The sequence below is a fragment of the Salvelinus fontinalis genome, chromosome 24 (assembly GCF_029448725.1).
Source record: "Salvelinus fontinalis isolate EN_2023a chromosome 24, ASM2944872v1, whole genome shotgun sequence".
NCBI lineage: Eukaryota > Metazoa > Chordata > Actinopteri > Salmoniformes > Salmonidae > Salvelinus > Salvelinus fontinalis.
In genome coordinates, this window is record NC_074688.1 from 8051224 (window position 1) to 8076120 (window position 24897).

General features: G+C 49.4%; 1 protein-coding gene across 1 annotated transcript in view; it reads left to right on the top strand.

Annotated features, from left to right (window-relative positions):
- cwf19l2 (CWF19 like cell cycle control factor 2) overlaps window positions 1–21794 on the top strand; it is a 44823-nt gene extending 23029 nt beyond the window's left edge. Inside the window, exons 10-19 of the mRNA XM_055879580.1 lie at window positions 6–126; window positions 3208–3297; window positions 8955–9083; window positions 9314–9451; window positions 18440–18652; window positions 18749–18865; window positions 18977–19132; window positions 19214–19294; window positions 21166–21267; window positions 21377–21794. Coding sequence (XP_055735555.1) covers window positions 6–126; window positions 3208–3297; window positions 8955–9083; window positions 9314–9451; window positions 18440–18652; window positions 18749–18865; window positions 18977–19132; window positions 19214–19294; window positions 21166–21267; window positions 21377–21517 — 1288 coding nt within the window. The 3' untranslated portion in view covers window positions 21518–21794. The remainder of the gene's footprint in view (window positions 1–5; window positions 127–3207; window positions 3298–8954; window positions 9084–9313; window positions 9452–18439; window positions 18653–18748; window positions 18866–18976; window positions 19133–19213; window positions 19295–21165; window positions 21268–21376) is intronic.
- The last annotated feature ends 3103 nt before the right edge of the window (window positions 21795–24897 follow it).

Consider the following 24897-nt stretch of genomic DNA (forward strand, 5'->3'; position numbering starts at 1 on the left):
TTCAGGTCTGACAGCAGTAGTGACAGTTTGAGTGAGGAGGAGGAGGAAGAGGTACCGATCCTCACAGATGAAGAGATGAACAAACTGGGGGCCAGGCTGGTGAAGGCAGAGATTATGGGTAACACGGTGAGGTCATCCACAGGATCGCTGTGTTGCATCTCCTCATCCTACCTAGTCACACACACAAAAAGACACAGATAATTACCCATTCTAAACGCGTTCCATACACCCCTGCCCATAGGCCCTTCCCCTAGCATATCAGGTCCCTCGGCTTTCTCTCTCCTTGATCACAGCAAACGATTCATTTTCTAGCAGTCACTCTGTCCACTCAACCCCCATCCATCTCTATGTCAATCGATAAGGTTTTATTGGCCTCAGTACTATATACGACAGTTTGACTGGCCTCAGTACTCTGTGCGACAGTTTGACTGGCCTCGGTACTCTGTGCGACAGTTTGACTGGCCTCGGTACTCTGTGCGACAGTTTGACTGGCCTCGGTACTCTGTGCGACAGTTTGACTGGCCTCGGTACTCTGTGCGACAGTTTGACTGGCCTCGGTACTCTGTGCGACAGTTTGACTGGCCTCGGTACTCTGTGCGACAGTTTGACTGGCCTCGGTACTCTGTGCGACAGTTTGACTGGCCTCGGTACTCTGTGCGACAGTTTGACTGGCCTCGGTACTCTGTGCGACAGTTTGACTGGCCTCGGTACTCTGTGCGACAGTTTGACTGGCCTCGGTTCTCTGTGCGACAGTTTGACTGGCCTCGGTACTCTGTGCGACAGTTTGACTGGCCTCGGTACTCTGTGCGACAGTTTGACTGGCCTCGGTACTCTGTGCGACAGTTTGACTGGCCTCGGTACTCTGTGCGACAGTTTGACTGGCCTCGATACTCTGTGCGACAGTTTGACTGGCCTCGGTACTCTGTGCGACAGTTTGACTGGCCTCGGTACACTGTGCGACAGTTTGACTGGCCTCGGTACTCTGTGCGACAGTTTGACTGGCCTCGGTACTCTGTGCGACAGTTTGACTGGCCTCGGTACTCTGTGCGACAGTTTGACTGGCCTCGGTACTCTGTGCGACAGTTTGACTGGCCTCGGTACTCTGTGCGACAGTTTGACTGGCCTCGGTACTCTGTGCGACAGTTTGACTGGCCTCGGTACTCTGTGCGACAGTTTGACTGGCCTCGGTACTCTGTGCGACAGTTTGACTGGCCTCGGTACTCTGTGCGACAGTTTGACTGGCCTCGGTACTCTGTGCGACAGTTTGACTGGCCTCGGTTCTCTGTGCGACAGTTTGACTGGCCTCGGTACTCTGTGCGACAGTTTGACTGGCCTCGGTACTCTGTGCGACAGTTTGACTGGCCTCGGTACTCTGTGCGACAGTTTGACTGGCCTCGGTACTCTGTGCGACAGTTTGACTGGCCTCGGTACACTGTGCGACAGTTTGACTGGCCTCGGTACTCTATAGCAGACCGCTAGGTTCCCCTGTGTGTGTTTGTTAATTGCCTTGTGTACATTACAGAATAACAGCATGGGCATCTGTCATGAGAGACATGCTTCAGAGGACTGAGTGTGGATGTGGCCACTACTTATCTGTATCCCCATCAGAGGACTGAGTGTGGATGTGGCCACTACTTATCTGTATCCCCATCAGAGGACTGAGTGTGGATGTGGCCACTACTTATCTGTATCCCCATCAGAGGACTGAGTGTGGATGTGGCCACTACTTATCTGTATCCCCATCAGAGGACTGAGTGTGGATGTGGCCACTACTTATCTGTATCCCCATCAGAGGACTGAGTGTGGATGTGACCACTACTTAACTGTATCCCCATCAGAGGACTGAGTGTGGATGTGGCCACTACTTATCTGTATCCCCATCAGAGGACTGAGTGTGGATGTGACCACTACTTATCTGTATCCCCATCAGAGGACTGAGTGTGGATGTGACCACTACTTATCTGTATCCCCATCAGAGGACTGAGTGTGGATGTGGCCTCTACTTATCTGTATCCCCATCAGAGGACTGAGTGTGGATGTGGCCACTACTTATCTGTATCCCCATCAGAGGACTGAGTGTGGATGTGACCACTACTTATCTGTATCCCCATCAGAGGACTGAGTGTGGATGTGACCACTACTTATCTGTATCCCCATCAGAGGACTGAGTGTGGATGTGACCACTACTTATCTGTATCCCCATCAGAGGACTGAGTGTGGATGTGACCACTACTTATCTGTATCCCCATCAGAGGACTGAGTGTGGATGTGGCCTCTACTTATCTGTATCCCCATCAGAGGACTGAGTGTGGATGTGGCCTCTACTTATCTGTATCCCCATCAGAGGACTGAGTGTGGATGTGGCCACTACTTATCTGTATCCCCATCAGAGGACTGAGTGTGTATGTGACCACTACTTATCTGTATCCCCATCAGAGGACTGAGTGTGGATGTGACCACTACTTATCTGTATCCCCATCAGAGGACTGCGTGTGGATGTGACCACTACTTAACTGTATCCCCATCAGAGGACTGAGTGTGGATGTGACCACTACTTATCTGTATCCCCATCAGAGGACTGAGTGTGGATGTGACCACTACTTATCTGTATCCCCATCAGAGGACTGAGTGTGGATGTGGCCACTACTTAACTGTATCCCCATCAGAGGACTGAGTGTGGATGTGACCACTACTTAACTGTATCCCCATCAGAGGACTGAGTGTGGATGTGGCCACTACTTATCTGTATCCCCATCACAATGTCTGCTCTGACAGTGTCCAGTCACAGCCAGCTCCTCTTAGCTGACAAGGGACTGGTAGAGATGGGCCCGGCACAAACTACTACTACACACTTCCTTTGCTGCTTTTCCACATTGTCCACATCCCTGTCATGAGACAGAGGGTTTGAAGGTGGTGGGAACATTGGTTATTCAGTAGGCTGTAATATGTAGACTCATGGGAAGGGCAGCCGCAGTGAAGGACACCAGACTACTATGTTCTGTTCAATCAGTGATTCTACTATCAGCCTCTTGTAATGGTGGAATACAATCAGGAGGGGTTGTTAAATGTCATTCTGTTTGTTATGGATGGAGAAACAGCACTCTGTGTATGAGAAATCCACACATGCAACATCTGACATCATTAGTGTGGGTGGGGTGGGTTGCAGTCATGGAACATGTGAAGTTTTTAAATGTGTGTCACCTTTAGGCTCTGATGGAGAAACTGAAGATCCAGCTGGAATCAGCCCGTAAAGCCAAGGAGAATCGTGCCGCACAGCAACCTGGGAAATCAGACAGGGTGAGTGGAGGTGTATAGGGAGGGACAGGCGTTACCCCTCAGGGAGCCAATGTATGTGCTACTCTTGTGGAGATGACCACTAGCACATTAGAACAGACTAAATCACTGTCAGCTGACTGACTGAGTGCTCAGTAGGTATAAGCCTGCAGGCCGATTGACTGCTTTAGCCTTGTCTTCCTGCCTGCCTTTCTCTCTGAATACCTGCTGTCTGAATGCCTGTATAGAAGTTTATATTCTCTCCGGTTCGCAGTAAGAGTTGTCTTTGACAATAACCCATTTTCTCACTCCTTCAGATTTATATACTCTAGTATTCTAGAGTATCTCCACTCCCAACACATCTACCCCCATCAGATTTACAGTTGAAGTTTACATACACCTTAGCCAAATACATTTAAACTCAGTTTTTCACAATTCCTGACATTTAATCCTAGTAACGATTCCCTGTCTTAGTTCAGTTAGGATCACCACTTTATTTTAAGATTGTGAAATGTCATAATAGTGGAGAGTGATTTATTTCAGCTTTTTTTTGTTTCATCACATTCCCAGTGGGTCAGAAGTTTACATACACTCAATTAGTATTTGGTAGCATTGCTTTTAAATTGTTTAACTTGGGTCAAACGTTTCGGTTAACCTTCCACAAGCTTCCCACAATAAGTTTGGTGAATTTTGGCCCATTTCTCCTGGCAGAACTGGTGTAACTGAGTCAGGTTTGTAGGCCTCCTTGCTCACACACGCTTTTTCAGTTCTGCCCACAGATTTTCTATAGGTTTGAGGTCAGGTCTTTGTGATGGCCACTCCAGTACCTTGACTTTGTTGTCCTTAAGCCATTTTGGTGCCATTTTTCCGCAACTTTGGGAGTATGCTTGGAGTCATTGTCCACTTGGAAGACCCATTTGCAACCAAGCTGGTGTTCTTCGGCTTGCAAGCCTGACCCTTTTTCCTCCAAACATAACGATGGTCATTATGGCCAAACAGTTCTGGTTTTGTTTCATCAGACCAGAGGACTTTTCTCCAAAGTACGTTCTTTGTGTGCAGTTGCAAATCGTAGTCTGTTTTTTTATTGTGGTTTTGGAGCAGTGGCTTCTTCCTTGCTGAGCTTCCTTTCAGGTTATGTCGATATAGGACTCGTTTTACTGTGGATATAGATACTTTTGTACCTGTTTCCTCCAGCATCTTCACAAGGTCCTTTGCTGCTGTTCTGAGATTTTTTTTTTTCGCACCAAAGTACGTTCATCTCTAGGAGACAGAAAGCGTCTCCTTCCTGAGCGGTATGACGGCTGCGTGGTCCCATGGTGTTTATACTTGCATACTATTGTTTGTACAGATGAATGTGGTACCTCCAGGGGTTTGGAAATTGCTCCCAAGGATGAACCAGACTTATGGGGGTCTACAATTTCTTTTCTTGGGTCTTGGCTGATTTTTTTGATTTTCCCATGATGTCAAGCAAAGAGGCGCTGAGTTTGAGGTAGGCATTCAAATATATCCACAGGTACACCTCCAATTGACTCAAATTATATCAATTAGCCTGCACACACCTATCAGAAGCTTCTAAAGCGATGACATTTTCTGGATTTATCCAAGATGTTTAAAGGCACTGTCAACTTCTGACCCACTGGAATTGTGATACAGTGAATTATAAGTGAAATAATCTGTCTGTCTGTAAAAAATTGTTGGAAAAATTACTTGTGTCATGCTCAAAGTAGATGTCCTAACCGACTATAGTTTGTTAACAAGAAATTTGTGGAGTGGTTAAAAAATGAGTTTTAATGACTCCAACTTAAGTGTATGTGAACTTCCAACTTCAACTGTATATACTCTAGTATTCTAGAGTATCTCCACTCCCAACACATCTACCCCCATCAGGTTTATATACTCTAGTGTTCTCTTCTGCCCTGGTAAGGGTTTATCCTAACAGAGAGCTCATATCTCCACTAATAATACAGAGGCTACAATTTAACACTGTTATTGCGTCATCCATCTTCCACCAGGCGTAAGGAATCTCAGACACTCAAAGGAACCTTCAAAACAACGATCTTGGCTGCCTAACGCTTCACTGTACACACCGTCTTCGATGCCTAACGCTGCACTGTACACACCGTCTTCGATGCCTAACGCTGCACTGTACACACCGTCTTCGATGCCTAACGCTGCACTGTACACGCCGTCTTCGATGCCTAACGCTGCACTGTACACACCGTCTTCGATGCCTAACGCTGCACTGTACACACCGTCTTCGATGCCTAACGCTGCACTGTACACACCGTCTTCGATGCCTAACGCTGCACTGTACACACCGTCTTCGATGCCTAACGCTGCACTGTACACACCGTCTTCGATGCCTAACGCTGCACTGTACACACCGTCCTCGATGCCTAACGCTGCACTGTACACACCGTCTTCGATGCCTAACGCTTCACTGTACACACCGTCCTCGATGCCTAACGCTGCACTGTACACACCGTCTTCGATGCCTAACGCTGCACTGTACACACCGTCTTCGATGCCTAACGCTGCACTGTACACACCGTCTTCGATGCCTAACGCTGCACTGTACACACCGTCTTCGATGCCTAACGCTGCACTGTACACGCCGTCTTCGATGCCTAACGCTGCACTGTACACACCGTCTTCGATGCCTAACGCTGCACTGTACACACCGTCCTCGATGCCTAACGCTGCACTGTACACACCGTCTTCGATGCCTAACGCTGCACTGTACACGCCGTCTTCGATGCCTAACGCTGCACTGTACACGCCGTCTTGGATGCCTAACGCTGCACTGCACACGCCGTCTTGGATGCCTAACGCTGCACTGCACACGCCGTCTTGGATGCCTAACGCTGCACTGTACACGCCGTCTTGGATGCCTAACGCTGCACTGCACACGCCGTCTTCGATGCCTAACGCTGCACTGCACACGCCGTCTTGGATGCCTAACGCTGCACTGCACACGCCGTCTTGGATGCCTAACGCTGCACTGCACACGCCGTCTTGGATGCCTAACGCTGCACTGCACACGCCGTCTTCGATGCCTAACGCTGCACTGCACACGCCGTCTTGGATGCCTAACGCTGCACTGCACACGCCGTCTTCGATGCCTAACGCTGCACTGCACACGCCGTCTTGGATGCCTAACGCTGCACTGCACACGCCGTCTTGGATGCCTAACGCTGCACTGCACACGCCGTCTTCGATGCCTAACGCTGCACTGCACACGCCGTCTTGGATGCCTAACGCTGCACTGCACACGCCGTCTTGGATGCCTAACGCTGCACTGCACACGCCGTCTTGGATGCCTAACGCTGCACTGCACACGCCGTCTTGGATGCCTAACGCTGCACTGCACACGCCGTCTTCGATGCCTAACGCTGCACTGCACATGCCGTCTTCGATGCCTAACGCTGCACTGCACACGCCGTCTTGGCTGGCTAGTCCCCACTACATGGTCATAATGTCCCACAACCATTTATAAACACAACCACTTGTTTATTTTAGCTGCTGGGTGAAGTATTACACACCTAATTTGTGGTTTGTTTACAACTGTGAATTTATTGTAGGAGTTGTTTTTAGTTTGTAATGACAGAAGGGTTATGGGTTTTCAATGATCAGACTTTCTTCTTCAGTGAAACGCTTGACTTGCCTATGTGTTTTTTTTGGAAAGGTTATGGCCAATGTCTATTGTTCGCGGTGTCAATCAAAGCCGTCTATCTCTCTTTAGCTTCTCTCGCTCGCCTTGAATGTCCTCTCCTATTCCCCCCCTCTCTCCTCGCTCCCCTCTCTGTCGTATCAGCTTTGAATGAAACCCTCTAGTGCAGGGATAACCAACTGGATTCAGCCGGGCCCCCTTCTTTTTCTTGAATGTATGGTCAGAGGTCCGCCCGTTAGGGAACCCTTCTCTAGTGAGCTGTCTGATTTTGAACCCTCCCCTCCACCTCTCCTCAGTTTAGGTTTTTCTGTGTTGCTTCTCTTTTCACAAGTGAGGAGAATAAGTATATGGATAAGTAGGCTAATGTATTACTGTTCCTCTTTTGGTGAGATCTGCTATAAATCCTCTTAAGACTCCTCAGTGAGGGTGGAGCTGTTGGTGTTATTCCACACTCTTCGTTGTCCCCCACGATGAAATCAGGGAGGGGAATGTGGATCGGTCTCCGTCTTGAATGATGCTTCTTGCCTTAGAGATCTGGCATTTACAAAATCACACTGATTGGCTAGATGGTGGCGCTATAATGACATTGAAAATGCAGACTTTGAAAGGTGCGTAACCTTTCAAAGTTTGCATTTTCAATGTCATTATAGCGTATTCCCTTGTATACTTATACCCTTCCCTTATATACGTATTCCCCTCACCCCGTTTGACCTAAAGTCATGAAATTCAGTACATAAGTCCATCTCCTCACAAGGAACAAATTATGCCTCAGGAGACCCATAGTCTGCCATGATGGATTTCCCCCCATTTTACCGTTTTTTGTAGAAAACACATCTTCTGGCACCTAATGACTGATCTGCACAAAACTTGATATGTGGCATCGATGGACAACGGTCTCTCAATGCAATATTTTCAGACTAGTACCTAAAACATGGCCACTATTGTCCAATAAACATTCACGTGGCCGTGGTCTGGCACCAATGCATATACATTCATCAAGGATATTCGTATTGGAGCACAAGTAGGTACAGATGTTGCAAACACTGTCAAGATGCAAAATATGAAAGAACATGCATATCAACAACATGGTGGCGCTATAACGGGCACATGTTTATCTCTTGATCTGTTTGAGTCAGTGCTGAAATTTGACAGACATGCTCAGGGATATGACTCTAGCTAACCCATGCGAAACTTGGTGAATGATGCATCTTGCCATAGAGATACGATATTGACAAGATTACACTGATTATCCCAAGGGGGGCACATCATCATTCATGGGGGACTGCATGTTTACTGTTGCCTTTGTTTGTGATCGTGGTTAGTGATGCAGTCATACGAGACAACTTACTTACCGTGCTCTCTCTCAAGACTGATTGGAGAGGTCGTGTGTAGGGCTCTGTCCTTTTTCTTTTGATTATTTCTACTTTCACCATGGTGGGCTTAAACAACATTATTGTTCCCCACGATGAAATCGGAGGGGGGTACTATGCATCCGTCTCCATCTTTTAGTACGTTAGTCACATTCAATATCTCACGCCACTGGCCTGATTTTGACGAAACTTGGGTGAATGATGCATCTTGCCATAGAGATCTGGCATTTACAAAATGACACTGATAGGACCAAGGGCACGCTATAGTAATCAACTGAAATTCCAAACTTTGAACAAGCATATCCCTGTCCTGTTTGAGCTCGAATTGTTGTCAATAATTGGCCCGGGTGGGCTGCGTCAATCGTGGGGGACGACATGTTTACTGTTTTCTTGTTTGTGTAAGTTAGGGCATTATCAGTGTGCCGTTATTCTGTGTGTAAGGTCAGTGTTCCTCTAAGCCCACCCAGCTATGAAATAACTGCCTTGTCGTGTTCCCATTACAATAATACTGGATTCTTTATTTTACTGTAGAATATGAATGCACTGCTTCCATAATGTCTGCTATGTGATGAATCGTGTTTGGATATGTTTTTCTGTTCTATGTTAGTCTCCGTAACCCTCTCCTCTCCCTGTTTGTTCAGGCTCCAGGTCAAACAGAGGAGGACCAGGAAGTACTTCTCTTCAGAACAGACCAATCGGGTCGCGCCTGGCCGGTTAATGCCTCTTCGGAACCCCTGGAGCCCAGAGGAGGACGTAGGAAAAAGAAGGCGGTGAGCAGTGTGTGTTATGATAGGTTGTGTGAGATGAGGTCACGGTGTCTGGACTTGCCTGGGAGTAAAGAGGTGTATCCCAAATTGATTTTTCCCCCATCAACAATACAATCTACCTCTCAGATGAACTGTGCTCATGTAAACAGTTCTGAAGTATATTCTCTATTGGTTACGGATGGGGAAAGAGTGATATTTTCAGAATTGTAATGGTGTCTCTCTCCCCTGGTCAGATTGAGACCCACAGGGATGGGGAGCGTATGAGATACTTCCAGGATGATGACAGTGTGGGTCTTCATGAGATGGTCCGCAGGGAGAAGATGAGCTCTGCAGAAGACCAGAATTCCCTCTACGCACGCATGGCTGGCAAGGTACGCTGCATTCGCTACAAACAACCTGTCCTGTCTGTAAAATGTAAATGTGCTCATCCAATACACCAATCTGGCAACCTAGAACACCATGGAGTTTTGGACCATTTTTTTATTTTTTTGGTCTTAATCTGCGTTTATTTGAGGTCATTTGGAGTCCATACTGCAGAACCACTAGCAGGGTAGACTTTGTTCCCCTGTCAAGACTGGCATTGCTCTGTCAGTGACCATTTCCTGGTTTTCTGGGTTAAGTAACCCTCGGTTACAGCAGAACACCGTAGTGGGTAGCTACTCAATCTGTGACGAGGAGGGAACTACTCGTTATCCTAGCATCTGTAAAAAAAAATATATAAACAGTTTTATACAATTCTTGTATATATTGTTTTTAGACCTTCCCCCTATCTCTGTAATTAAAACAATAAAATGTAGAATTCCAGTTAGACAGCAGTGAGCTCCCTTCTCCTACTCAAGAGGTGGAGAGTGTTGTAGGGCAGCCTCAGTGTCTGTCTGCAGGGCGAGGAGACAGTCTGCGCACGTTGTCAGGAGGATGTCAGGACTGGGTGCAGGGATCACTGAGGTCCAGCTGCTGTCAAGTTAAATGTTGTCCTCAAGCAGTGTCCTCCTATGTGATAGAACTGGATGCCGTCAAGTCTTCTGAGTACTGATCAGCACCGAGACCTCCAGGCCACAGGAGGTTGGTGACCGCTTCATTGGGGAGGACATATTCATTGTAATGGCTGGAGCAGAAAAAGTGCAATGGTATCAAATACATCAAACGCATGGTTTCCAAGTGTTTAATTCCATTAGCTCCGTTCCGGCATTATTATGAGCCGTCCTCCAGTCAGCAGCCTCCTGTGATTCAGGCACTGTGTTGTTGGCCTCCTGACTACCCACGTAGAACTATTTGAACTGTCAGCAATAGACACCCACTTCCCCAGATACTCATTGAGGTTGCGCAGCTTCAGTGGTCTCAGGAGATCCTCACAGGTTAGAGTGACTGCCTGGGAGCCCCCCACTGAGAGAAGGCACAGGACAACAGTGACACACACACCGCCAGCATCACTAACTCCTCAATATGTCCTCCCTGTGTTTCTGTACAGTAAGTCTCACTCTGCCTGTTGATCTAATCAAATGTTATTTGTAACATGCGCCGAATAAACCAGGTGTAGACCTTAAAGTGAAATGCTTACGTACAAGCCCTTAACCAACAATGCAGTTTTAAGAAAAAATACCTAAAAAAAATAATAAAGTAACAAATAATAAAAGAGCAGCAGTAAAATAACAATAACGAGGCTATATACAGTGGGTTCGAACCTGTACAGAGTCAATGTGCAGGGGCACCGGTTATTCGAGGTAATTGAGGTAGTATAAACATGTGGGTGGAGTTATTAAAGTGACTTATGCATAGATAATAAAAGAGAGTAGCAGCAGTGTAAAAAAGAGGGGGGGGGGCAGTGCAAGTAGTCTGGGTAGCCATTAGATTAGATATTCAGTAGTCTTATGGCTTGGGGATAGAAGCTGTTCAGAAGCCTCTTGGACTTAGACTTGGCACTCCGGTACCACTTGCCGTGCGTTAGCAGAGAAAACAGTCTGACTAGGGTGGCTGGAGTCTTTGACAATTATTTGGGCCTTCCTCTGACACCGCCTGGTATAGAAGTCTTGGATTGCAGGAAGCTTGGCCTCAGTGATGTACTAGGCCGTACACACTACCCTCTAGTGTCTTGCGGTCGGAGGCCGAGCAGTTGCCATACCAGGCAGTGATGCAACCAGTCATGATGCTCTCGATGGTGCCGCTGTAGAACCTTTTGAGGATCGGAGGACCCATGCCAAATCTTTTCAGTCTCCTGAGGGGAAAAAGGTTTTGTTGTGCCCACTTCACAGCTGTCTTGGTGTGCTTGGACCATGTTAGTTTGTTGGTGATGTGGACACCAAGGAACTTGAAGCGCTTAACCTGCTCCACTGCAGCCCCGTAGATGAGAATGGGGGCGTGCTCGGTGCCCGTCAGGAAGTCCAGGATCCAGTTGCAGAGGGTGGTGTTTAGTTCCAGGGACCTTAGCTTAGTGATGAGCTTTGAGGGCACTATGGTGTTGAACGCTGAGAGGGGATGGGGAGGGAGAGGGAGGGAGGGAGGGAGGGATGGATAGAGAGGGAGGGAGGGATGGATAGAGAGGGAGGGAGGGATGGATAGAGAGGGAGGGAGGGAGGGATGGATAGAGAGGGAGGGAGGGATGGATAGAGGGAGGGAGGGATGGATAAGAGGGAGGGAGGGATGGATGAGAGGGAGGGAGGGATGGATAGAGAGGGAGGGAGGGATGGATAGAGAGGGAGGGAGGGATGGAGAGGGAGGGAGGGAGGGATGGAGAGGGAGGGAGGGATGGATAGAGAGGGAGGGAGGGATGGATAGAGAGGGAGGGAGGGAGGGAGAGAGAGGGAGGGAGGGAGGGATAGAGAGGGAGGGAGGGAGGGATAGAGAGGGAGGGAGGGATAGAGAGGGAGGGAGGGAGGGATAGAGAGGGAGGGAGGGAGGGATGGATAGGGAGGGAGGGAGGGAGGGATGGATAGAGAGGGAGGGAGGGAGGGATGGATAGAGAGGGAGGGAGGGAGGGATGGATAGAGAGGGAGGGAGGGAGGGATGGATAGAGAGGGAGGGAGGGAGGGATGGATAGAGAGGGAGGGAGGGAGGGATGGATAGAGAGGGAGGGAGGGATGGATAGAGAGGGAGGGAGGGAGGGATGGATAGAGAGGGAGGGAGGGAGGGATGGATAGAGAGGGAGGGAGGGATAGAGAGGGAGGGAGGGATAGAGAGGGAGGGAGGGATAGAGAGGGAGGGAGGGATAGATAGAGAGGGAGGGAGGGAGGGAGGGATAGATAGAGAGGGAGGGAGGGAGGGATGGATAGAGAGGGAGGGAGGGAGGGATGGATAGAGAGGGAGGGAGGGAGGGATGATAGAGAGGGAGGGATGGAGTGGTGAAATGGAGGGATGGATGGAGTGGTGAAATGGAGGGATGGATGGAGAGGTGAAATGGAGGGATGGATGGAGAGGTGAAAGGAGGGAGGGATGGAGAGGTGAAAGGAGGGAGTGATGGAGAGGTGAAAGAAGGGAGGGATGGGGAGGTGAAAGGGGGGAAGAAGATGGGGGAGAGGGAGGGATGGACAGGGGGAGAGGGAGATGGACAGGGGGAGAGGGAGATGGGGATGGGGAGAGGGAGATGGAGGGAGACATGGGGAGAGGGAGACATGGGGAGAGGGAGACATGGGGAGAGGGAGACAGGGGGATGGGAGAGAGAGATGGGGAGAGATGGAAAGGGATGGATGAGGGAGAGAGAGAGAGAGATGGAGGGATGGAGACGGAGAGGGGGCAAGATGGGGATGGGGAGAGACAGGGAGAGAGAGAGGGAGGGAGGGAGACACGGGGATGGGAGGGAGGGAGACGGGGATGGGAGGGAGGGGGATGGGGATGGAAAGGGATAGATGGAGAGGGGCGAGATGTGGATGGAGATGTGGATGGAGGGAGACGGGGGGGTGGAGAGGGGGAGACGGGGGGGTGGAGAGGGGGAGACGGGGGGGTGGAGATGGGGGGGTGGAGAGAGGGAGATGGGGGGGGTGGAGAGAGGGAGATGTGGGGGTGGAGAGAGGGAGATGGGGGGGTGGAGATGGGGGGGGGTGGGGAGAGGGAGATGTGGAGGGGGAGATGTGGATAGAGAGGGGGATGGGGAGATATGGAGGGAGGGAGGGATGGAGATATGGATGGGGATGGAGGGAGAGATGGGGTGGATGGATGAAGGGAGGGAGAGATGTTGAGGGGGAAAGATGGAGATTGAGATGGATATGGAGAGATATGGAGGGATGGGGATGAGAGGGAGGGATGGGAGAGTGGGGGATGGGGAGAGATGGGGATGGAGATAGGGATGAGATGGAGATGGAGATAGGGATGAGATGGATGGGGAGAGATGGGGATGGAGATACGGATGGGAGGGATGGGGATGAGAGGGAGTGATGGGAATGCAGAGAGGGGGAGAGATGGAGGATGCAGAGGGGGTGATGGAGGGAGAGAGTGCGCATTATTAATAAACTCTTGGAGACATCGGAGTTGCCATGGCGATTCAAAATGAAAGCGACAGTTGCACCTTTTTAGCTCTCTCTGGGCTATATCATTAGCACCACACACACACTCTCCTTAAGCAGAGACTCTATAAATACTACTACAGTTACCATGACATAGTGACTATAAATACTACTACAGTTACCATGACATAGTGACTATAAATACTACTACAGTTACCATGACATAGTGACTATAAATACTACTACAGTTACCATGACATAGTGACTATAAATACTACTACAGTTACCATGACATAGTGACTATAAATACTACTACAGTTACCATGACATAGTGACTATAAATACTACTACAGTTACCATGACATAGTGACTATAAATACTACTACAGTTACCATGACATAGTGACTATAAATACTACATCTAATCATTTTTATATTTATAATGTGCATGGAGAGAAAGTCATTGTCTCAACACCACTACCCTGGTCCTTATGGCTTTAACACTGTCTCTGTTTACTCCTCATCCACCACCCTGGTCCTTATGGCTTTAACACTGTCTCTGTTTACTCCTCATCCACCACCCTGGTCCTTATGGCTTTAACACTGTCTCTGTTTACTCCTCATCCACCACCCTGGTCCTTATGGCTTCAACACTGTCTCTGTTTACTCCTCATCCACCACCCTGGTCCTTATGGCTTCAACACTGTCCCTGTTTACTCCTCATCCACCACCCTGGTCCTTATGGCTTTAACACTGTCCCTGTTTACTCCTCATCCACCACCCTGGTCCTTATGGCTTTAACACTGTCTCTGTTTACTCCTCATCCACCACCCTGGTCCTTATGGCTTTAACACTGTCCGTGTTTACTCCTCATCCACCACCCTGGTCCTTATGGCTTTAACACTGTCTCTGTTTACTCCTCATCCACCACCCTGGTCCTTATGGCTTTAACACTGTCCGTGTTTACTCCTCATCCACCACCCTGGTCCTTATGGCTTTAACACTGTCTCTGTTTACTCCTCATCCACCACCCTGGTCCTTATGGCTTTAACACTGTCCGTGTTTACTCCTCATCCACCACCCTGGTCCTTATGGCTTCAACACTGTCCCTGTTTACTCCTCATCCACCACCCTGGTCCTTATGGCTTTAACACTGTCTCTGTTTACTCCTCATCCACCACCCTGGTCCTTATGGCTTCAACACTGTCCCTGTTTACTCCTCATCCACCACCCTCGTCCTTATGGCTTTAACACTGTCTCTGTTTACTCCTCATCCACCACCCTGGTCCTTATGGCTTTAACACTGTCTCTGTTTACTCCTCATCCACCACCCTGGTCCTTATGGCTTTAACACTGTCCGTGTTTACTCCTCATCCACCACCCTGGTCCTTATGGCTTTAACACTGTCTCTGTTTACTCCTCATCCACCACCCTGGTCCTTATGGCTTTAACACTGTCCCTGTTTACTCCTCATCCACCACCCTGGTCCTTATGGCTTTAACACTGTCCCTGTTTACTCCTCATCCACCACCCTGGTCCTTATGGCTTTAACACTGTCCCTGTTTACTCCTCATCCACCACCCTGGTCCTTATGGCTTTAACACTGTCCCTGTTTACTCCTCATCCACCACCCTGGTCCTTATGGCTTTAACACTGTCCGTGTTTACTCCTCATCCACCACCCTCGTCCTTATGGCTTTAACACTGTCCCTGTTTACTCCTCATCCACCACCCTGGTCCTTATGGCTTCAACACTGTCCCTGTTTACTCCTCATCCACCACCCTGGTCCTTATGGCTTCAATACTGTCCCTGTTTACTCCTCATCCACCACCCTGGTCCTTATGGCTTTAACACTGTCTCTGTTTACTCCTCATCCACCACCCTGGTCCTTATGGCTTTAACACTGTCCCTGTTTACTCCTCATCCACCATCCTGGTCCTTATGGCTTCAACACTGTCTCTGTTTACTCATCATCCACCACCCTGGTCCTTATGGCTTTAACACTGTCCGTGTTTACTCCTCATCCACCACCCTGGTCCTTATGGCTTTAACACTGTCCGTGTTTACTCCTCATCCACCACCCTGGTCCTTATGGCTTCAATACTGTCCCTGTTTACTCCTCATCCACCACCCTGGTCCTTATGGCTTTAACACTGTCCGTGTTTACTCCTCATCCACCACCCTGGTCCTTATGGCTTTAACACTGTCTCTGTTTACTCCTCATCCACCACCCTGGTCCTTATGGCTTTAACACTGTCCCTGTTTACTCCTCATCCACCACCCTGGTCCTTATGGCTTCAACACTGTCTCTGTTTACTCATCATCCACCACCCTGGTCCTTATGGCTTTAACACTGTCCGTGTTTACTCCTCATCCACCACCCTGGTCCTTATGGCTTTAACACTGTCTCTGTTTACTCCTCATCCACCACCCTCGTCCTTATGGCTTTAACACCGTCTCTGTTTACTCCTCATCCACCACCCTGGTCCGTATGGCTTTAACCAGTTAATAGCTCTGGTCTTAAATGGTCTTAAAATGTTGTACATCTTGTATCAACGTTTGTCTGGGTTTAGTTTTCCCTGACCACATGCAAATATATATTTTCAGCAGCTGGATGCATCTACACTGCCTAATTCCTAGACCTGGTATTTCTGATGTTTCAATGGTGCCAGGGTAGGATAGCTAGTCGTTAATGGGGCCAGGGTAGGATAGCTAGTCGTTAATGGGGCCAGGGTAGGACAGCTTGTCTTTAATGGGGCCAGGGTAGGATAGCTAGTCGTTAATGGCGCCAGGGTAGGATAGCTAGTCATTAATGGGGCCAGGGTAGGATAGCTAGTCATTAATGGGGCCAGGGTAGGACAGCTAGTCTTTAATGGATCCAGGGTAGGACAGCTAGTCTTTAATGGGGCCAGGGTAGGACAGCTAGTCGTTAATGGGGCCAGGGTAGGATAGCTAGTCTTTAATGGGGCCAGGGTAGGATAGCTAGTCATTAATGGGGCCAGGGTAGGACAGCTAGTCTTTAATGGATCCAGGGTAGGACAGCTAGTCTTTAATGGGGCCAGGGTAGGACAGCTAGTCGTTAATGGCGCCAGGGTAGGATAGCTAGTCGTTAATGGCGCCAGGGTAGGATAGCTAGTCTTTAATGGATCCAGGGTAGGACAGCTAGTCTTTAATGGGGCCAGGGTAGGATAGCTAGTCGTTAATGGGGCCAGGGTAGGATAGCTAGTCTTTAATGGGGCCAGGGTAGGATAGCTAGTCGTTAATGGGGCCAGGGTAGGATAGCTAGTCGTTAATGGCGCCAGGGTAGGATAGCTAGTCTTTAATGGGGCCAGGGTAGGATAGCTAGTCTTTAATGGGGCCAGGGTAGGATAGCTAGTCGTTAATGGCGCCAGGGTAGGATAGCTAGTCTTTAATGGGGCCAGGGTAGGATAGCTAGTCTTTAATGGGGCCAGGGTAGGATAGCTAGTCGTTAATGGGGCCAGGGTAGGATAGCTAGTCGTTAATGGCGCCAGGGTAGGATAGCTAGTCGTTAATGGCGCCAGGGTAGGATAGCTAGTCGTTAATGGCGCCAGGGTAGGACAGCTAGTCGTTAATGGGGCCAGGGTAGGACAGCTAGTCTTTAATGGGGCCAGGGTAGGATAGCTAGTCGTTAATGGGGCCAGGGTAGGATAGCTAGTCGTTAATGGCGCCAGGGTAGGATAGCTAGTCGTTAATGGGGCCAGGGTAGGACAGCTAGTCGTTAATGGCGCCAGGGTAGGATAGCTAGTCGTTAATGGCGCCAGGGTAGGATAGCTAGTCTTTTATACGCTGCTGTATTTTCTTTCCTTTACCTTCTATGTCGTAACAGGTCGGATTCCAGAAGCATTTGCTGTTTGCACTTTCTTGGTTCCCTGTTCCACCATTGTTGCTCAATCTAAACAAGGCAAAGTCCCATTCAGGGAGTAGGGAACATGTGTGGCCCAGGCAGAAGTTGTCTAAAATTCCAGCATTGAGGTGTGGCAATTAACCGTGTGTGTGTGTGTGTGTGTGTGTGTGTGTGTAATTGATTAATTATCCACCGAGTGAAGGCTGGCAATGTAAGCCCCACACTGGCCCAGCACACATAGTCAAACATGCACTTATCGTGTCTCTGCCTTAGTATCTGTAAGTGGCTTTAGCTGGAGCGAGTGTCTCCCCTTTGCTCTGTCTCAGAGAGAAAGAGGAAATTAGTGCTGGAATTAGAGTAGAGCAATTGGAGCTAATATTAGATCAGCCTTTTGTTCCTCTTCTAGAGTCTTCCCTCCTGAAGGGAGGCACTGGTAGAGGTGTGGTATGGGTGATGCAGTTCTGACTACCCAATGAGTTGTTGGGTTTTCATGGGTGATAAGGTGATGGACTGCACACACCATGCTCACACACATACAATAGACTAGTTGGACATGTTGTACACACACCTAGGCCTGCTTTCACACAGACCCAGACCTGTCAATCAGTCAGGACAGGGTGTGGAGACACGACATCCCCACGGCTCACCCTGTGTCCATGGAGACGCCTCTGTCACTGCCATAAAAACAAAATCCTAGAAGCAACACTTAGTTGTGACAACGGAACCAACACAAACAACTTTTCAAAGCACCCTCCTATCTTGTTTCTGTGTGCGATGTGAATAGTGGGAATATTCACCCGCTGTTCAATGCTCCCTCGTGTGATGTTTATTCAGCTACAGCAATGACGTCTGACCCGGCTACAGCAATATGGATTTGTATTGATAGACTGATTGATTAGCCCTTTGGGTCTCTCTCTCTCTCTCTCTCTCTGTGTGTGTGTGTGGTGTGTGTTGAAAACGGAACTCAAGGCCATGCACCGACTCATGGGGAAATCACTATAAGTAAATAATCACCCTTTAGCCAACAGTGAGCAAACAAACACATTTCTCTCTCTCCCTCAGATGATGGGGAAGACAGACGACGACAACTACACCCTGGATGACATGTTTGTTTCCAGCGTGGCTCAGAGAGAGGGTGAGGGGCGAGATGAGGAGAGGATGAGGAGCAGAGCCATAGCGGAGCACAGGCGACTGGCCGTTACCATGGAGAAATGCCGTCACTGCTTCAGCAACCCTGAGCTCCAGAAACACCTGCTCATCGCCATAGGAACCAAGGTGAGGAAGTAGGGAAGGAGGGTTTGGCCCATTGGGATTTGTGGTGTCAGATTGGGGTGTGTCTGTGTTCTTTGACTGGTGTGTGTGTCTCCGCAGGTGTATCTGAGCCTGCCTGGAGGTGTGTCTCTGACAGAGGGTCACTGTCTGATCACTCCACTGCAACACCACTGCTCTGCCACTGGATTGGATGAGGACGTGTGGACCGAGATCCAGGTCAGCCAATCAAAAACTACTACAGCCTAGACATGCCCTCCCACCTTTCCGATTTTCACTGATTGGTCTAGAAGGCAGAGATTGGAGTTTGTGTGTTTGTCCTGTGTGCAGGTGTTCCGCAGGGCGCTGGTGCAGATGTTTGAGTCTCAGGATCAGGACTGTGTGTTTATGGAGACCCACATGAACCCAAAGAGACGCCAGCACATGGTCCTGGAGTGTATCCCTCTACCCAGAGAACTGGGAGACATGGCTCCGATCTACTTTAAGGTATGTGTGTGTGTGTCCTCCTATAGAAACCATCTATAAAATAGATGAGCTGTCTGGGTTAATACTGTGTGTGTCCTACAGAAAGCCATCATGGAATGTGATGAGGAGTGGGCGATGAATAAGAAGGTTGTGGATCTCTCCTCCAAAGACATCCGCCACGCTGTGAGTTATACCTCCATTTTCTCTTTCCTTCTTCCTCACTCCTGAACTGTTTTCATCCCTCTTTCCCCCTCTCTGTCCCTCCCTGCATGCCTCCCTCCCTCTACCAAGCTCCAGGACCAGGTGTCTGTCCCTCCCTCCCTGCCTCCCTCCCTCCCTCCCTCTACCAAGCTCCAGGACCAGGTGTCTGCCCCTCCCTGCATGCCTCCCTGCCTCTACCAAGCTCCAGGACCAGTTGTCTGTCCCTCCCTCCCTGCCTCCCTCCCTCCCTCTACCAAGCTCCAGGACCAGGTGTCTGTCCCTCCCTCCCTCCCTGCCTCCCTCTACCAAGCTCCAGGACCAGGTGTCTGTCCCCCCCTCCCTGCCTCCCTCCCTCCCTCTACCAAGCTCCAGGACCAGGTGTCTGTCCCCCCCTCCCTGCCTCCCTCCCTCCCTCTACCAAGCTCCAGGACCAGGTGTCTGTCCCTCCCTGCATGCCTCTCTGCCTCTACCAAGCTCCAGGACCAGGTGTCTGTCCCCCCCTCCCTGCATGCCTCCCTCCCTCTACCAAGCTCCAGGACCAGGTGTCTGTCCCTCCCTGCATGCCTCTCTGCCTCTACCAAGCTCCAGGACCAGGTGTCTGTCCCCCCCTCCCTGCATGCCTCCCTCCCTCTACCAAGCTCCAGGACCAGGTGTCTGTCCCTCCCTGCATGCCTCTCTGCCTCTACCAAGCTCCAGGACCAGGTGTCTGTCCCCCCCTCCCTGCCTCCCTCCCTCCCTCTACCAAGCTCCAGGACCAGGTGTCTGTCCCCCCCTCCCTGCCTCCCTCCCTCCCTCTACCAAGCTCCAGGACCAGTTGTCTGTCCCTCCCTCCCTGCCTCCCTCCCTCCCTCTACCAAGCTCCAGGACCAGGTGTCTGTCCCTGCCTCCCTGCCTCCCTCCCTCCCTCTACCAAACTCCAGGACCAGGTGTCTGTCCCTCCCTCCCTCCCTGCCTCCCTCTACCAAGCTCCAGGACCAGGTGTCTGTCCCTGCCTCCCTCCCTCTACCAAGCTCCAGGACCAGGTGTCTGTCCCTCCCTCCCTGCCTCCCTCCCTCTACCAAGCTCCAGGACCAGGTGTCTGTCCCTCCCTGCATGCCTCTCTGCCTCTACCAAGCTCCAGGACCAGGTGTCTGTCCCCCCCTCCCTGCATGCCTCCCTCCCTCTACCAAGCTCCAGGACCAGGTGTCTGTCCCTCCCTGCATGCCTCTCTGCCTCCCTCTACCAAGCTCCAGGACCAGGTGTCTGTCCCCCCCTCCCTGCCTCCCTCCCTCCCTCTACCAAGCTTCAGGACCAGGTGTCTGTCCCTCCCTCCCTGCCTCCCTCCCTCCCTCTACCAAGCTCCAGGACCAGTTGTCTGTCCCTCCCTGCATGCCTCCCTGCCTCTACCAAACTCCAGGACCAGGTCTCTGTCCCTCCCTCCCTCCCTCCCTCTACCAAGCTCCAGAACCAGTTGTCTGTCCCTCCCTCTACCAAGCTCCAGGACCAGGTGCCTGTCCCTCCCTCCCTGCCTCCCTCCCCCCCTTCTACCAAGCTCCAGGACCAGGTGTCTGTCCCTCCCTCCCTGCCTCCCTCCCTCCCTCCCTCTACCAAGCTCCAGGACCAGGTGTCTGTCCCTCCCTCCCTGCCTCCCTCCCCCCCTTCTACCAAGCTCCAGGACCAGGTGTCTGTCCCTCCCTCCCTGCCTCCCTCCCTCCCTCCCTCTACCAAGCTCCAGGACCAGGTGCCTGTCCCTCCCTCCCTGCCTCCCTCTACCAAGCTCCAGGACCAGGTGCCTGTCCCTGCCCCTGAGAGAGGGTTCTTAGAGGGGTGTATTCTGTGAGTATGTGTATGACGGTGTGTTCTCTCTGTGCCAGGTGCCGCGGGGTCTGCCATATTTCTCAGTAGACTTTGGTCTTCAGGGGGGCTTTGCTCACGTCATTGAAAACGAACACAAGTTCCCCCACTACTTTGGCAAGGTCAGTGAATTACAACCTCTATGGGGTGCTTTTACTGTCCGCTGTATCACTCTAAACCTTCTCCCTCCTTCTCCTCTCCTTCTCTCCCACTCCTCACCCCTCTCTTCAGGAGATAGTTGGGGGGATGTTGGACGTGGAGCCGAGGATATGGAGGAAGTCCATCAGAGAGAACTTTGACGACCAGCGGAAGAAAGTCCTTGAGTTCTCCCAGTGGTGGAAACCCTTTGACTGCAACAAGACGGACAGCTGAACCAACCAACCAACACATCTCAATAATCCCCTAGCCCCTGCAAATATACAGTCGATGTAACTGCAAGCCCTATGGCGTTAGCCCCGCCTTGTCTTCTGAGACGAAGACTCTGTCTGCTTTGTAATCCTCTGATCCTGTCAACACATTGTTTTACTCTGAGATTATTCTGATTAAATATGGGCAGAAGGCCATAAAATAACTTTTAAAAGCTGATGTACAATTGTTGTGTATGTTGGGATATGTTGTTTTACCCTCTTAAAAAGAAATGATTATGATGCTTTCTGTTCTTTTACTTTTGTCATTTAGCAAACACTCTTATCCAGAGCCACTTACAATTAGTGCACTCATCTTCAAATATCTATTAGTGCACTCATCTTCAAATATCTATCAATTAGTACACTCATCTTCAAATATCTATCAATTAGTGCACTCCTCTTCAAATATCTATCAATTGGTGCACTCATCTTCAAATATCTATCAATTGGTGCACTCATCTTCAAATATCTATCAATTGGTGCACTCATCTTCAAATATCTAGGGGAGGCAACCATATATCACAATCGTACCAAGTACATTTCCCCCTCAAAGTACAGTAGTTATCAGCCAAGTTAGTGTTAGTAGAAAAAGAAGTGTTGGTTCATTTTAATTCCCTGCTTTGTCATTAGGTAACTTGTAAACACCAAAAACATAGCCCCACACACACACTTTTACTCGTAGCTAAACAGCAAACCTGACCCAGCAGCTGCCTTCATCATTCAGACACTAGATTGTTCCTGACATGAGTTAACCACTACACTGGCTCTTAGTACTGTCCCCTGGAAGACCTCTCTCCTCCCTATCCTGTTATTTAAGTCCATCTCTCTCCTCTCTCCATCTTTCTCTTATCACTCATCTCCACTCTCGTGTGTGTGTCAGTGGTATGTCTCAGTGTCTGTGTGTGTTCTAGACAGTAAATGGTCATCAGTAATGGTGTTATAGTGGTGACGAGTGATCTGTGATTATGTCCACTTAGATGGACCTGGGCCAGATTCACAGCCAAGCTCCACTCTGCTGTCCTCTTCCTGCTGATGCATTTTGTCTCTCTCCCTCACACCCAGCCATCCACACACCGTCAGCCAGTATCCCGTGACTAACCCGACCACTTCTGATTAACGCTGCCGTTTATCGCAGTATGGGTCAGACATGTGCTCTACTTGGTTTTACAGTTTTAAACAAACACAGGGTAGAGCAAACTGTTAGTCCTACAGGGCCTGTATGGCTGTGTTTAGACAGGCAGCCCAATTCTGATAATTTATTCATGAATTGGCCCTTTTTTTTAACAATCAGATCTAAAAAAGATAATTTGGAACAATTAGAGGGGGGGAAAATCTAATGGGCTGCTTGTCTGAACGCAGCCTACGTTTAGTTCTGAAATACAAGCCTACAGTCAGTTGGAACTAGATCAGACAAGGGGGAGGTGAGTGTATCTCTGAATGACCAGAGGCACCTGTGTGACTCAACGGTAGGCACCTCGGAGCCACTTCATGCACCATCTCTGCTAGCGCTGCTAATTTCATGTGACCGAACTGTTACATTTGGGTGTGTGAGTGTCTCTGACTGACATTAACATCTTTAGTGTTTTATTCTGTCTTGTATTTAGGTGCATTGTGATGTCTGGGCAGTCTCTTGCTCAACATCTCCAGAAAAAGCATACCTTAAGGCAATTACAACTGTGAATACAGGCTGTTGATCTGGAGGGAGATGGGGGAGACATGGAAGATTCAGTTTGTCCAAAAGGGCTTTTATGGATACCACACACAACACAATCTAAATAATGGCTTTCAAATTGAAGCTGGGTTTTCGGTAATGTCAACTGAAGGGACGAGTCTTCATACTGTAGGCTATGTTCCCTTTCAATAATAACAAGCATTGCGTAAGCAGTATTGTTGTCTTCATGTAACATTTAATTATAATCTTCAATAAACCTAAGCATCTAATGATTTGTTAAAGGTATTATACAATCGACCCATCCTCGAAGCGAACACACAGCCAAGGATTTCCTTGCTTTTAATCTCCAGAGAGTTGTGGTTAAATTGTTGCTGCAGATTTATTAAATATCCTTCTGGCAGTGTTATTGATTTATCGTTTTATGGTGATTGAGGTCGTGTAGCTAGATAAATGAGGGGGGATGGGGAGAGACTGAACATACTTTTGTTCATGTAGTGTATGTGGACACCTGCTCGTCAAAAATCTCATTCCAAAATCATGGCCATTAATATGGAGTCGGTCCCTCCTTTGCTACCTCAACAACCTCCACTCTTCTGGGAAGGCTTTCCACTAGATGTTGGAACATTGCTGCAGGGACTTGCTTCCATTCAGCCACAAGAGCAGTAGTGAGGTTGGGCACTGATGTTGGGTGATTAGGCTCGCAGTTGGCGTTCCAATTCATCCCAAAGGTTCTGCATGGGTTTGAGGTCAGGGCTCTGTGCAGGCCAGTCAAGTTCTTCCCCACCGATCTCGACAAACCGTTTCTGTATGGACCTCGCTTTGTGCACAGGGGATTTCCCTTCACTGGAACAAAGCTTCTAGCCCGAACCATGAAAAACAGCCCCAGACGATTATTCCTTCTCCACCAAACTTTACAGTTGGCACTATGCATTCGGGCAGGTATTGTTTTCCTGGTATCTGTCAAACCCAGATTCGTCTATTGGATTGCCAGATGGTGAAGCGTGATTCATCACTTCAGAGAACGCGTTTCCACTGCTCCAGAGTCCAATGGCGGCGAGCTTTACACCTCTCCAGCTAACGCTTGGCAGTGTACAAGCTCGGCCATGTAAACCCATTTCATAAAGCTCCCGTCGAACAGTTCTTGACCTGACGTTGTTTCCAAAGGTAGCTTGGAACTTGGTAGTGAGTGTTGCAACTGAGGACAGACGATTTTTACACGTTAAAAATCGTGTTAAAATCTTCAGCACTCGGCGGTCCCATTCTGTGAGCTTGTGTGGCCTACCACTTTGCGGCTGAGCTGTTATTGCTCCTAGATTCACAATAACAGCACTTACAGCTGACCGCGACAGCTCTAGCAGGGCAGACATTTTACAAACTGACTTGTTGGAAAGGTGGCAATCCTATGACGGTGTCACATTGAAAGTCACAGCTCTTCAGGAAGATCATTCTACTGCCAATGTTTGTCTATGGAGATCACATGGCTGTGTGCTCGATTTTATACCTGTCAGCAACGGGTGTGACTGAAATAGCCAAATCCACTAATTTGAAGGGTTTTTCACATACGTTTGTATATATAGTGTATTTCAATGTAAACTATTTCTGTCGGGGCACAATGCTTTGGCAAAGAAAAAACATTTAAGAATCGCACATCCAGGAAAATGACCGCTGTGCGT